This window comes from Macrotis lagotis, chromosome 1 (assembly GCF_037893015.1).
Source record: "Macrotis lagotis isolate mMagLag1 chromosome 1, bilby.v1.9.chrom.fasta, whole genome shotgun sequence".
NCBI lineage: Eukaryota > Metazoa > Chordata > Mammalia > Peramelemorphia > Peramelidae > Macrotis > Macrotis lagotis.
In genome coordinates this window covers 708,712,927-708,728,140 of record NC_133658.1, presented here as the reverse complement: position 1 = coordinate 708,728,140, position 15,214 = coordinate 708,712,927, and the positions used below count along the sequence as shown (strand labels likewise).

At 38.0% G+C, this 15,214-nt stretch overlaps 1 protein-coding gene and 1 pseudogene across 2 annotated transcripts in view; both read right to left on the bottom strand.

Annotated features, from left to right (window-relative positions):
- Positions 1–15,214, bottom strand: part of CCDC148 (coiled-coil domain containing 148) — a 323,980-nt gene that overhangs the window by 199,460 nt on the left and 109,306 nt on the right. For both annotated transcript variants that reach the window (XM_074215932.1, XM_074215933.1), the window contains 4 exons: positions 3,835–3,914; positions 3,576–3,727; positions 1,988–2,083; positions 1,708–1,889 (listed from right to left, as the gene is read on the bottom strand). In XM_074215932.1, coding sequence (XP_074072033.1) covers positions 1,708–1,889; positions 1,988–2,083; positions 3,576–3,727; positions 3,835–3,914 — 510 coding nt within the window. The remainder of the gene's footprint in view (positions 1–1,707; positions 1,890–1,987; positions 2,084–3,575; positions 3,728–3,834; positions 3,915–15,214) is intronic.
- LOC141523496 (large ribosomal subunit protein uL10 pseudogene) lies at positions 6,226–7,165 on the bottom strand (annotated as a pseudogene).

The window sequence follows — 15,214 nt, the reverse complement described above, 5'->3', positions numbered from 1 at the left end:
GCCAAGGTGGTGTGATCCAGGGATGGGTGTGGTCAATATTTTACTGGTCTACACTCTGATCCTTGCCCGGCTAAGACCCCTACCCATTCATGATCACAACTCTTCTCCACCCTGCAAATGTAATCTGTACCCAGGTAGAGCCACTGTTTCATTGCAATTGCAAAAGTTCCTCTGCCCTGGAACTTTAACCCAGAAATAGGTAATGGGAAATGGAATTGACAAGTAGTTCCTGGTCTTGCACTTAGTGCTAGTACAGGGATTCCCTATAGACTCTTTCTGACCAAGTGTTTAATTCCTTTACAATCTTTAGACACTGAATGTTTTTGGATAGGTACCATCACTGATGCTGCTCCCATCTCCAGAGTCCACAGTCCCTATCATTTTGGCTGTATTATGGCTAACATTAATCCCCAGTGTCCAAAGACCTCTTTTTCTGTCCTCCTAAGATTTTTCTGGTCAGGAAAAAAAAAGGTTCACTCTGACTTTTCATTGGTTTTGCTGCTTAAAATTCAATTTGACACATGTTTTGAAGTTATTAAAAGGAAACTTCAGGAGAACCCAGCACAAATGCTCATTTTACTCCAACATCTTAACTCTGCCCTACCAATCGAGTAGCTTTTATAGTTATCTAGGCAAATTATCTAGATATGTGAGAGTATCTGAACTAGAATGGTGGCTATTGTGTGAGTGGAAAGGGAGAAATATAAGAAATATTGTGGAATAAAATGGATAAGACTTGACAAATAATTGGCTATGCAAATGAACAGAGGAATCCTAGGATATGCTTGATGTTATCTTCAACAAAAATCAGGAAGCTTTCTTGGAGGCAGGTTTAGTGAACTAGATAATATTGTTGGAAATATTGTGTTTGAGATGTCTGGGGACATTCAGAAAGGAATGCTTCACAGTTCATTGTTAAATATATGACTAGAGTTCAAAGAGAGTGGAGCTGGATAGCATACACTTGGAAATCAAGATAATCCTTGAACCTATGGGAGCTGATGGGATTGGCAGAGAGAGATTGGATAGAGAGAGAAAATTATGGATGATTTATTGGTTTGATCTAATGTGGCATTTTTTTTATTTTGGGGAGTAAATCCATTGACATTCTAGCTAACACAGGAAAAAATCAAATTCACACATGAACAAATAAATCAAATTATACTGACAATTTAAAGAAATATGTTGTCCCTACATAAGAACTAAAGCACTACACACCTTTGGAATATTTTTTATATGAAAACTCTAATAGAAACATTTTTGCTCCAATTTATACATCCCCAGAATATGAAGAAATAACATTCTGTTTTCACTGTAAGTTAGAACTGAGATAGGTTGCATGAGGCAAATTACATGAACTTATTTTTCCCAGTGTTTGTTTATTTGATAATTCTGATTATAAATTTCTAATTACTAATTACTAATAAAATTTTTGCCTGATATTTATAGTTCCTGTAAATAAATCTTTAAAAAGATTTCTTATCTAATGGCTAAGGTAGATAAGGGATATTTTTGACAATTTTAATACAAAAAATTATAATTATAAAAATACAAAAATCTATTGTCAAATAGATTATTTTAAAAGGATAACCCTTTTATTATGCAATTGAAGCCAATGAAAATGAAAACCACCTTACAGACATCTACAGAATTCAACAGTGTAGAACAACCTTCTTTTGAGAAAAAAATAAGATGGTCACTGATTACCTTTGTATGGCTTTTAAATGTTGCTCAATATTTTCAAGTTTCTTCCAATATTCCTTTGTAAATTTTAAAAACTCCTTAAGAACTGCAGATTTCAAATCAGGATATGGGCATCTCAAAGCTTGTAACTCTAAAGGGAGCTCATGAAACTGGTCAATTTTTTCTTCTGAAGGATGAGTTAATGCCTACAAAGAAACTCTTTATTATTCATTTTATACAAATGAGTTAATTTGTTTTCTACTAATCCCATTCATAATTGAAATGTTATCTCCATTATACTTACTTGAATTCCTGAATCTGCAAGCTCCTGTTCCAAAAGTATTTGTTCATAAGTAAGTCTTCTAAAAATAGTCTTCAATTGTTTCTTTACTAATTCAACCTATTTAACAGTTAGTACAAGATTATTTTAATACATGTAAATTATTAGTTTTACTAATGATTTAATGAAGTAGATCTAACTTTAAATGAATATATGGAGACAAGAGAGCTGCTCTCAGAGCCAGGACAACCTGGCTTCAAGTCCTGCTTTCCTGGGCAAACTGCTGAAACTCTAGTTGAATTCAGACAATCTCCTGAGACTATACACTGCCATTTGAGGGACTTCTTTATATTAATGAAATCATAGATCTAATTGAAATAAAAACATATACTTCAAATATATGTACACACACATGTGAAACACATACAGTAATATTTATATGCACATACATATTTACATGTATATTTTTAAAATAGAAAATAACATGATTTTTATATCAGAAAATAGCATGTATTGATATATATATGCATGCATATTCATAAACAATGGCTTTGGGAACCACTGTTGTGAAACATGAGGTTTATAAGAAAAGAAATGGGCAGTTAGGAAGCACAAAGAATAGAGAACCAGACTTTTTATCTTTCTATGTTCAGATCTGGCCCCAAAAACTTACTAGCTGTGAGATCCTGGGCAAGTCATTTAACCCTGTTTGCTTCAGTTCCTCATCTATAAAACAAGCTGGAGAAGTTAATGAAAAATCACTTCAGGATCTTTTCTAAGAAAGCCCCAAAAGATCACAACAGAAAAACAACTGAACAGTAAAGAAAGGAAACAAAAAAGATTCAGGAACAGGAAAAAAAGAGTATATCAAGTGATCTTCAAAGATGCTTCTGGACACAAACCAGAAGTGGGACTTATATTCATCTTTGAATGTTTACGAAATATTTATGAAAGGTTACAGCAGTACCCAGGTTCTGCTCTCGTAGAACTTATTGAAACTGTTTTGCAATAGCAAAAGAGACTATGAATTGAGAGATGAGGCAGTGATCTACTTCTAAATATTCACCATTTCCATTCAATTATTCTCACCCCCAGTGTCAGCATGGATTTCCAGTTATAACCCTGGGGCTTGAATTTGAATAAATAGATCTGGGCAACCAAGAATTCGTGCTTTGGGGGCGGCTAGGTGGCAGAGTGGATAGAGCACCAGCCCTGGAGTCAGGAGTACCTGAGTTCAAATCTGTCCTCAGACACTTAATAATTACCTAACTGTGTGGCCTCAGGCAAGCTAATTAACCCCACTGCCTTGCAAAAACCTAAAAAAAAAAAAAAAAAAAAGAATTTGTGCTTTCTTTTATGTCTCTGTTCCATTCAGTTAAGTTGCATGAAAACAAGCGTGAATGGACTTCCAGGTGTATTGTAGTACAGGTAACCATCAAATACATGCACTAGCATCCAGGAACAACTACCTAATTTCAAATTGTTTAGAGATTCCACAATTTCCTGAAGTAAACTGGCATCTTCCTAGATGTCTCTATCTAAAATGTCAATACAAAAGATAACAAACAAAAACATAAACCACCATTCTTCAAACATAAGTTCAAGTCCTGACCTCTTCTATCATCTTATGTGCATTTTCTGTTGAAGATGGATTTGAGGTATCAACCAATAACTCAGATTTACATTTCAAATCTTCTTTCAATTGGTAGACAGGTTCTAGTACATTCTGTAGATATTTATTCCATTCTTCTGATAATACAAGTTCTATAACAAAAAGATAAAATTTCCTCGATGAAATTCATAATGATACTTTTCCAAGTTTCTGGCTGAAAAAAAAGCTTCTCCAAAAAAAAGTATAAAAAATTTATCACCAAAATCCTCGAAGTTGAAAAGAAATGCATTTTCAGTGTTCTCTTCAAGAAAATTTCTAATTTCTGATTCTGTTTTACATCTGAAATGGGAAAAATAATTTGATCAATTTTTAAAATATAACCAGATAGGATTAAAATTCCCTGTTATAAATACAATATGTTTAATGTGTTTTAATTAATTCTATAATTATATGTCTTTTATTTATAATAGGAATGTATGACAGATTTTAAAAGATTTTTTAAGTCAATTAACACTACAAAGTAAAAAGTATTGTTATTTATATTCAATAAATTGAGTAGTAAAAATTAGTTTTGAATAGAAATTCAAGGATATACTAGTTTATTTTCTTGACTTTAGACTTCATCAAAGTCATACAAAAATACTGTAACAAGACTACATGTGAAGATTCTTCATCTAAAACAAAAGACATAAAAGGAAGTCAAAGCAGAAGCTATTTGAGGTTGAACTGAGTCTTATTCAGAAATTATCTTTTTTTTTGTCAGAACCCCCTCCCCTTGGTGAGAGAGAGAGAGAGAGAGAGAGAGAGAGAGAGAGAGAGAGAGAGAGAAACTTACCCATGATACAGATAAGTTGAGGACTCTTAAGTTGGAGAAGTATAATAATTGAAAAGAAATAGTAAGTAAAAATAAGATGGTAGAAAATTCACAAATACTAATTATAACTTTGAATGTGAATAGGATGTTTATAACAGCTCTATGATGGCAAAGAACTAGAAATTGTGAGGATTGTCATCAATTGGGGAATGCTGAACAAATTGTGTATAAAGTTGTGAGGTAATACTACCATGCTATAAGAAAGGATGAACTTAATGATCTTAAAAGGGCAAGAAAAGACTTGAAAGAAATGGTGAAGAGAATAGAACCAAGAGAACACTGTATACAGTAAAGTGGTATTATTTAAAGAATGATTTTAACTAAGCCATTATGACTAATATAAATACACAAATTAAAAATAAAGTTCAAATGAAGAGAAATTCTATGTATCCACAGAAAGAATTAATAAATGGAAGTATGTATAGAATGTCTAATAATAACTATCTTCAGGATGAGGTAGAAAGGGGAGGGAATAAAAAAGAAAAAAATTACATGATAACATATATTTAAAAGGAATAACAAATTGAATATAGTAGTTTTATGTGCAATCATCTTTTTTATTATCCTACGTTACAAAAATGTTCACTTTATTCCAAAAATTTTAAATAAAATAAATAAATGTTAAAAAAATTTGCCTATCTGTATTGCTAATGGTGTAGAGGAAGTTTCTTCAAAGATCTGGTTTTATATATATATATATATATATATATATATATATATATATATATATATATATATATACACACATATATATGTATATATATATATACAATAAATATTTATATCTAATATCTTACTACTATTCATTTTACTTCCTGATATCCCATTCCTATTACCTCAGTTTCCACTTCCTAGGTTTATTTGATTTGATACTAGGCTCAATATCAATTAAAGAAAAGGAAAAAGATGCCAGTAGTAGTATTGGCATTGAGATATATGCCTTCTTTCTAGTTTTCATTTTATCTACCCTGATTGGTTTTAGAATTTTAATTCTTGTGTTTGACAACATACAACCCATATTACCAAACAAGTAAGTGGGTGTATACATTTATTTTGAAAAAGGTCAAAGGTTATGTAAGTCCATGAGAACACTTTTAAACTAACACTCACTTATTCCATGAGACAGTGTGGTATAATCGAAATAGCACTGGGGTCCTGGGGTAGGAGATGCAAGTGCTCAATTCAAACCATCTTGGATGGTTCGTTTACTTTCTAAGAACCTCAGTCTTCACACTGATAAACTGAAAAGTACCTGCCCTCTACTTCTCAATATTGTTTAGAAATACTAGATGGGATAATATCTCAACGTACTTGGCAGTCTATAAGAGGCTAAACAGAGATCAGTTGATCATTTTAACATTGTGACACAAGACAACAAAATTTACCTTATAATCACAACTCTTCAACATTAAGATAATGATGGTGGTGGTAATAATGGTGAAGATGATGATGTTAAAGTTTTAAATAAAATCTTAGGTCTGGAATAAAAAAATTGTTGTTTTTCTTTTGTTTTCGAAGAGGATCAATGACAGACATCACAGAGTGATGATATACATAAATTGGATTTAAGTGAAGCAGAGTTACACAGTCATCAGCATCACTTTCTTTTCCAGAGTCATTGAAGTTCAATGGCAAGAAAATGTCAAGAAAGCTTGGTGATGGTCCAGGATGGAGTGGATGGATGACCTTGGTGTATTTGATATATGACCAAACTCTTTTTTTTTAGAGATAATGAGCATTTTTATTTCTTTGTTCCACAAATAAACTGGCAAAATAGTTGTATCCCACAGGCTAATCAAACAGACCAAATCCTATGTCTTCACTGGACTCTTCCGACTCTTCCTTGGCTTCTACTTTGGCTGGAGCAGCAGCAGCTGGAGCTGCAGCGGCAGGGGCAGCCACTGCAAAGGCTGAAGGGTCAGCCAGAAAGGCCTTCACCTTTTCAGCAAGCAGGAAACTGTACTCAGTCTCCACAGCTACAGCCAAGACCCGCTTGTACCCATTGATGATAGAGTAGGGCACTGATGCAACAGTTGGGTAGCCAATCTGCAGACAGACGCTGGCAACATTATGGACACCCTCTAAGAAGCAAAGGTGCAAGGTCTCCTCTGTGATGTCCAACACTTCAGGGTTATAGATGCTGCCATTGTCAAACACCTGCTGAATGATCAGCCCAAAGGAAAACGGGGAGATATTCAGCATGTTCAACAAGGTGGCCTCGCTGGTGCCCACTTTGTCTCCAGTCTTAATCAGCTGCACATCACTCAAAATTTCAATGCCCCTGGAAATCTTGGGGGTGATACCCAGAGCTTGGAAGAAGGAAGTCTTCTCAGGGCCCAGACCAGTGTTCTGGGCTGGCACCGTGACATCACATGGGGCGATGGCACCAGCACGGGCAGCAGCTGGTACCTTATTGGCCAGAAGCATATCCCTAATCTCAGTCAGATCTTCCTTGGTGAACACAAAACCCACATTCCCATGGATATGAGGCAGCAGTTTCTCCAGGGCCAGATGCCCACGAATGGCTTTGCGCATCATAGTGTTTTTTTCCCATCAGCACTACGGCCTTCCCATGGAGAGACATCCGGATCTGCTGCATCTGCTTGGAGCCCACATTGTCTGCTCCCACAATGAAGTATTTGGGATAATCATCCAAAAGTTGGATGATTTTGAGGAAATAATTGGATTTCCAGATATCCCTGTCTTCCCTGGGCATCTCGAAGGTGCTTCAGGGATTGCTGCTTGGGGTTTAAAGATGATGTCAGTCGCACGAGGACTTCTGGAGAGAGAGTATATGACCAAATTCTAAGTGTTCCATGGTGCCTGCTTCAATTACCTTCATGGAACAAATTGTTCTCAACCACCCATTTTGATGGGAAAGTCATTACATGTTTGGGATAGATACTCCCCTAAGTCACCAACAGTTTTGAGGCCTGTTAGTTACCCTCAATCTTAGTTTAGCCAATCTGCAGAGACAGTTTTACTGGTGTGTGGCTTGCTGCACATTATAGCTTCTTGGAGCCACAGGTGAGACACCAAAGGTAGATGAGCAACCCTGAAAAGGCTTGGCAAGCCTTCACACCTTGGAAAACCCTATAAATTCCATTAAAATCTCTTTTACCAAGCACTCTGCAAATATATAGGGATTATAATTTCTCTTTCAGCAACTCATGATTGATTAGGTTTCCAGTATTGGAGCTCTGAATTAGACACAGATTGCTTTAAAATGGGGTCAAGCCAAACAATGAGTCTGCAACAAGATCAGGGTGATAATTCTTCCTAATGGCTGACATGCACCAGAACTTAAGCTGGTCCATTAGTTGATTAATCTGTGCTAGAAGTAGAAGACTACTTCAAAATGCCTTAAAAATGAATAGCATCTAACACCTTATATAGCTTCTTAAATTTGCAAAGAGATTTTTAGTTTTTCTTATTTAATCTACACAACAAACTTTTGAGTAAGAAACAGGTACATATTTTCCACTTCAAGGAAAGAAAAAAAATAAATTTGAAAAATAACATGCTGCCAAAGGGCATGGTTCCTAACCTCAGTCCTGAATTGTTTAGGGCAAAAAAAATGTAGTCTAAAGTAGAGCTCCATTTAAGCATTAGCTCATTCAGCGTTCTCATTGATTCTTTGATGAGTCTTGTTTTAGTCTTTGACAATCCAGAGTTATTAACCTAAATCTGGCAGCCATTAAGGAAGTCAACTAAGAAGAAATGGCTATGTACAGAAGGCTGTGAGAACATACAACTAGCCTTGAAACTGGAAACTATCCTCAGTGTGGTTAAAAAATAAACACATACACATACAGAGGGAGAGAGAGAGGAACAGCTAATGTTTGTGTTAAGAATGTAGGAATCTAAAATTTGTTGTGGCATTGAAAATGCAATGTAGTAGGTGTATAGAAAGAGAAAGAACATCAGAACAACAAGGTGGTTATGTAACTTGGAGAAATGTTTGATATGAGGACTTGGAAACAGTGAATAGCATAGTGTTCAGTATTTATAGGGGAGAGAGAATGGAAGAGAGGTCAAAATACCCAAGTGAAAGTAAGAACCATGGCAAAAAAGGAGCAGGTGCATCTCTGCTGTGCCTTAGCCCTAGGGTGAGGAGGACAGTCAGCAACTTTGATCTTTCCTCACTTCTTTCCCCCATAAGTTCTTCACCAGCAGGTGCTGAATTTGGTGTCCAAGAGACAGGTTTGTCTGTTAGGGCAGGATTCACTCCCTGGGATGTCACTCTTCCCCACCAACTATGATTCAACTACTTTCTTGAGGTTTCTCCCAGTCTCAGGTTAAGTAGTCTGACCTGGTCCTAGTCACTGAGGGAGATGGTGGGGGGCAAAAGAGGAAGGAAAGTGGTGCAGGGGTTTGCTAGAACCTCAACAAGCTTCAGTGGGAGTTTTGGAAGGCAGACTACCTGCACTAAGATAAGGGAGTGAGGGCTGAAGACCAAAGGATGAAATTCTAAAGGGCACTTTCGTACCAACATGGCAGTCTAGGAGTCTGACTAACAAAAGAGCTGGAAATGTTTTCAGGAGCTCAGAGGCCTGTAGTTGCTCTTTTCAAAAGAGAAGAGAAACCAAAGAAACATAGATTTAGGGCTAACATTCCTCCACCTAATTCAAAGCCTTCATTTTACATATAAGGACAATGAAGCCAAGGCCACACAATTCATAAGTGGCAAAGCTAGAACTCAAAACTTCAACCCCAGATGCAAGGTCCCAGGTCCTTTCTATGGCACTTCTAGAAATGGAAGCAGCAGTGTTGGTAACTTCAGAGACCAAGCAGTGGTTCTGAACCAGGTGGGGAACTAAGGGTCTATATCACCCAAGGGTCTAGGGGAAGAGATCAAAAAAGTAGGGAACCCTGGGCTCAAGGACCAGAGGAGGGGCCAAAACTGAGGCACAAAGATATGGCATAGAAGAGAAATCCTAGACTGGGCCATTTATGGTTATGAGTCTTAAGGACTGGACAAGTCCTGAGTGTTCTCTGCCTATTGAAGGGAACCTCAATCTGAGAGTAGGTATTGTAATCACTGAGGAAGGTGGGATATTTGACTCCCTAGTACAGAATAAGAAAAGGTATTGTGAAATATCAGTGTGTTTAAAAATACTTAGGTGATTTAGGGGACTGTAAGCTCAATGTGAGTCAGCAGTATGATGGAGTAACCCCCCCCCCCAAAATTAATGTAATTCAGGATTCTATTGAGATGAAGCTAGATGATACAGTGGGTTAGGGTATAGGATCTGGATTTATCTGTCCTCCAATACTTAGGAAGCTATATAACCCTGGAGAAGTTATTTAACATCTGTTTCCCTCCATTTCCTTAGCTGTATAATGGAGACAAATAACACCTACTTCCCTAGCCTGTTGTGAGGATAAAATGAGATAAATTTGCAAAGCATTTCATACATCTCAAAGTGCTATTCTATCATCTTCATTATTCAGAATTATGCTGTGACAGGAATAATATTCTAATTTCTATAATCATCATATTACTACAGTAGAAGAATGTGATAGGCCATCTGTATACTGGTTAGTTCTTGTCCTTCATTATCAAAGAAGACCAAAATGACATCACTATGTTTGAGACAAATTAAGTGTGTCCACTTGTGGTTGATCAGACCACAAGAGTTCAGAATGCTCTACCACAGATCGGGCAGAAATAGTCCATGTGGACACATACTCTAAATTTATGTATGGCACATTTCCTTTGAGATGCTTCAATTCTATCTTCCTCATAGAGCACAGCACCTTAATTGATGAGGGCACACCATGCTGGGTGCCAATGTATCCCATAATGTATAATCAATTTTAAAATTCTTAAAAGAGATCTTCAGGATGAGTACCCATCTGTTCACTGATGGTAACTAGATAACTGTTTTACTTTTGGGACATCATAATTTAAGGATATCCAGAGAAGGATAACTAAGATAATGAAGAGCCTTGGATTCACGTCATATGAGAATAGGTCAAAGGAAATTGGATTGTTGAGCCTAGAGAAGAGGGACTCATGATAGTTGTCTTAAAGTGTTGGAAGGGTTGTTATGTGAAGGTTGGATTAGATTTTTCAGGTTTGACTGTAAAGGACAGAACAAAATAGCTGTAGAGAAAAGTTACAAAGAGGCAAATTTGATTTGATTTAGGAAGACTTGATGTCAGATGTCTTACCAATTTGAGTCTTCCAAAAGTAGAATGGGTTGCCTTGGAGGAAATATACTTATGGGAGTAAATGTATTGCATAGAAAGAATTCAGAAAGGATCCATAATCAAACCCACAGACATTAAGGAAAGTTTTTCTCTGGCCATACCCACTTACTCTAAGCATTTGGAGGGCTTGAAGGCATTCCTTTTACCCCCACCCCTTTTCAAGTTTGTTACAGTGAGAATTATGTTATGAATTATGAATCAAATTGATTGGCTCCTGTGATCCCTTACTTGTAAAATTCTATAATTCTGTTAATGCTAAGGTTTTTTTTTCCCCTGAATGGGGTGGGGGGGGGAGGATTTACCCAAATGAGGTTTCCCCAAATAGTTCTACACAAGGAAAAACTTTTCTTAACTATCTACAGGTTTGAGTACAAGTCCTTTCTGTATTCTTCTCTATGTAAAATATTTATTTTCTCTGTAAACCTTAGGAAATCTCAGTTGTTAGCAACAGGAAAATGAATAACCCCCAAGACAGAGGTCAGAACACTTCATATATTTCTAAAGATTACTTCCGTGAGGGGAGGGGGCAAATACAAACCAAAGAGATTATTCACTACTGAGAGAACACCAAGACACAAATTGGAGTCTGTTTGAGTGTAGAGTTTACAAAGTTAAAATCATATATCACTTAAGTGAATTGAGCATTGTCTGGGTGCTTAATATTCAGTTTGGGGAAAGAGGACCCAGGCACAGGATGACCTAGGGCTTGAAGAATGTACTACTGTGCCTGGCATTTGGATTCCAGTGATACTGGCTTGTCATAAAGGCAGCTCCTCTTCTGTCACTCCCAGGGAGTGGTGGATTTAGACTAAAGTTGAGGGAAGGACCATGGGGATTTCAAACATTCATTGCTAGCTTTTGAGAATGACAAAATCCCTTAGGGCAGGTTGGGTAGTCATTTCCCTGCTGTGTTCCAGAGGAAGAGCAATGATACCATAGTGCTTTGGAGACAGTGCTGTTTGGTATTTAGAATGTAATACTGAAAATTTTCAACCAAGTAGATGACCTTTGGTTGGGAAAAATATCAGCATTCTGAAGTAAAGTTGGGCATTCTAATAAAGCATGGGTTTCTCTAACATCAGGTGGTAAGACTCTATTTAAGCATATGAAAAAATCAGGAATCTGAGAACCATTTGGGACTAAGAAGAGGTTCTTTTGATAATTATGCTGAAAAGTGAGTTGAAAGATAAATTAGGATAATGACTATCAATTTGACAGATCGGAAGTATAATTGGATGACAGGCTAAAATATTAAAGCACCAAAAGAACTGTATGGGCAGTCTAGGGACTAACCAAGAGTCTAGACCCTACAACTAGAGGTTACAGGTACTACAGAGCTGATACCATTTGCCATGGAAAATTCTTTCAATACAAAACTTTGATTTTCTAGTTCACTAACATAAATTGAAGCTAGTATTGGGAGAGATTGTGGAGAGGCAGAAAAGGAAATGGTTAGTAAAGGTCAGATGAAGGTCTAGTAAAGGTCAGATGAAGATCTAGGACCTTATGGCATGGCACCATGCTGGGTGCCAAAGTCTGGGTCAGGACTTTCCATAGTAGCCTCAGGCACTCACCTGACTGATTGACCTTGTTGATGCCAACTGTCTTTCCCTTTATCTCAATAAGAGATCTGAGCAATTACCCAGCTCCAAAGCAAGCTTGGAGAGGTGAAGGACATATCCTCCCCATGCTTAATCTCCTGTGTGTCTGCCTTTTTGTGTCTCCTTTTGATCTATCTGTTTCTTTCCCTTCCATCACCTCCCCATCCCTAGTTGTACAAAGCAGCAGGTATGCCTCAGGAATTGGCATGGCACACCTATGGGCGCAGGGGCTGTATAGCAACGATCTGAGTCAGTCAGAAGTTGGAGCGGAATTGCAATACTGCTCATTGTTGGGCTACCTGTGAAGTCCATTCACCCTGCTCAGCCAGAGTCAGCCACAGGTCCCTGCCAGCAACAGACCAGTCAAAACTAGGAAAAGTGCTGTTCTTCATGACTTCCAGTTCACAATGGATCTAGTGTTCCCTGGCCCTGCACTGAATGAGGTTCCTGGTTCTAGAATCTTCAGTAAAACAATGACCCTCCCAGAAGTGTGAGCAAAACACAAAATGCAGAAGACATTGTCTTATGTGCATTCCTCTGCCTGCTCACAGGGGTATGGATGTGGGGGTCTCAGAAAGATGACTTGCATGCTTCCCATAACTCCTGAGCTCCAAGCATATCATCTAGGGACCTCAGAAGGCAGGGAGAGGTGACAGGTGCACCACCGAGTAGGGGACATTTTATTATTTATTGTGAATTGTTTGGTTGATTCTAGGCCAAAAGGAAAGTACATGCTGTATCCAAGGATGCCCATCTTTCACTGTGGGGAGGAGACTTTATGCCAAACCACATGACTAGGGATCAGTGAAAAACTGCCTTCAGTCAGGAGGGAGGACTCAGTGTGGATTCCTAGTTGGTAAATCCCAGTCATAAGCACTCTCTAGATAGCAAGTCAATAGTGTTCTAAAAGGAAAGGTGGAGCTGAGAGTCAAAGGTTGTATATTCTGAGAATCTGGGGGGGGGGAGAGAGAGAGAGAGAGACAGAGAGACAGAGAGACAGAGACAGAGACAGAGACACAGAGAGAGATCAACACTTTTCAAGATTTCTGCAGCATGAGATCGAGTGTATGGGGACAAGCCCAATACCTGATTCTTCTATTCAAACAGGTTCAGGATATTTCTTAACAAGTAGGTGGCACAGTGGATAGAGCACTGACCTTGGATTGGGAGGATGGGAGTTTGAATCTAGATCTGACACTTGCCACTGAGCTGTGTGACTTTGGGCAAGTCACCTAACCCTAATTGCCTCATATCCAGGGCCACATCCAGTTGTCCTGACTCATATCTGACCACTGGACCCAGATGACTCTGGAGTAGTCATGTGCTTGTCATGCCATCACCTCCCTGATGTCAGGGACTTCTTCAAAAATGAAGGGGAAAATATTATTATTATTATTATTATTATCATCATCATCATCATCATCACCCAGTAGATGAATCTGCAGAACAGAAACTAAATTCTGGGAGGAGATGCTGGTTTCTAAAATCAGGTGGAGGATGGGAAAGAAAAGATCAATAACCTGTATGGCCTGAGGAGAGACTCAACAAAGTCACTTCTGAAAGTGAAGAGACATCCTCCATTGGGCAGACAAGGGGAGACAGAGGTTTTGCCCTCAATAGAATTCAGTTCTCTGCACTAAGAGCAAGAACAAGATGTAGTTAGAGAAAGTGCTGACTCCTAAAACATTTAGGAAGGCTAGACACTGAGAAAGCAGTTTATAGCATGTTCCCTTGGTAAGGCTCACCAGGCATATCTGCCCTGAGCTCTCACAAAGGGAGAAGCAGAGAAGATGAGCCTTGGAAAGAGAAAGTGCCAGCTGAAGAATGCCAAGAAGAGAACAGCTGGGCCCCTGCAACTACAAGGACACACCTCCCATGGCTCCATGGGCTTACTTCAGACCATAACAAAGTAGCTTCCAACTCTGATGTTTGTTATTTTGAAGTTGTTCAGGAAGACAAAGAGAGCTCACTTTCATACTTAAGTTCATAAATTGGTAGAGTACAATTCAGTAATTGTCCAAAAGTCAATATGTAGCATGGAAGGAGATAGGACTTTGGAAAGTGAGTAAGGAAATTAAAATTTACTAAGTGTGTTCAGGCTAGAAAGTGACTGGTATAATAAATGGCAAGGCAAGTATACAGCTGTCATTCTGATGAGGCACTTCTGGGGGAGAATTAACATAGGAGTAATGTAGTGAATCAGGTTCAAGAGATTTCCCATATAGAGAGAAGTAGGAAAAGATAAAAGAAAGACTGTTAATTAGATTTGACTTTGCACCACTAATTTACATTGGACATTTTCTGAACTTTTCCTAATCTCTTTGGGAATAGAGTGCCAAAGGCAGGATGGGGTGGGGTCAGATAAGAGATAAGGAGGAAGATGGGGAAACTTGGGGTACAGAATACATATAACTGAGTATCAATAGTGTAGCCCTTGTTCTCATAATCTATGCAAGTCTGACTCCCTGAAGTTATGCCATTTCAATGCCATCTGACCCTAAATTGTGCCAAGTCCTATGCAGTTCCTATGACCAGTGCTCTTACTTGTTTCTCCTTGAAACAAAGCTAGCCATCCTAACCTGTCTCCCACCTGCCCCTGTCCCCTCATCTTTAACCACACTGGCCTTAGCTTGGTGAGTTTCAGATCTGAATAACAGGTTCTTGAAGGCAGTCTCGGTCTAATGTCTTTCTACCTCCATTGGCAAACATAGGACCTTGCCCCAGTACAGTCTGAATAAATGCTTCTTCTTGTTGTCCCCTATGGTTGATTTTCCCCCAGTTTCTTTCCTAACTCTTGTCATCTCATCATGGTTACTTTTTAATTTCAACAAACATGTATTGAAATTACGCCAAGTTTTAGATTAACATTGAAAATTACCTGTACTCCTTTTTTTCTCATTTTAGTTCTAGACATAAACATATTTTGACTAGTCATCATTTGGTCATTC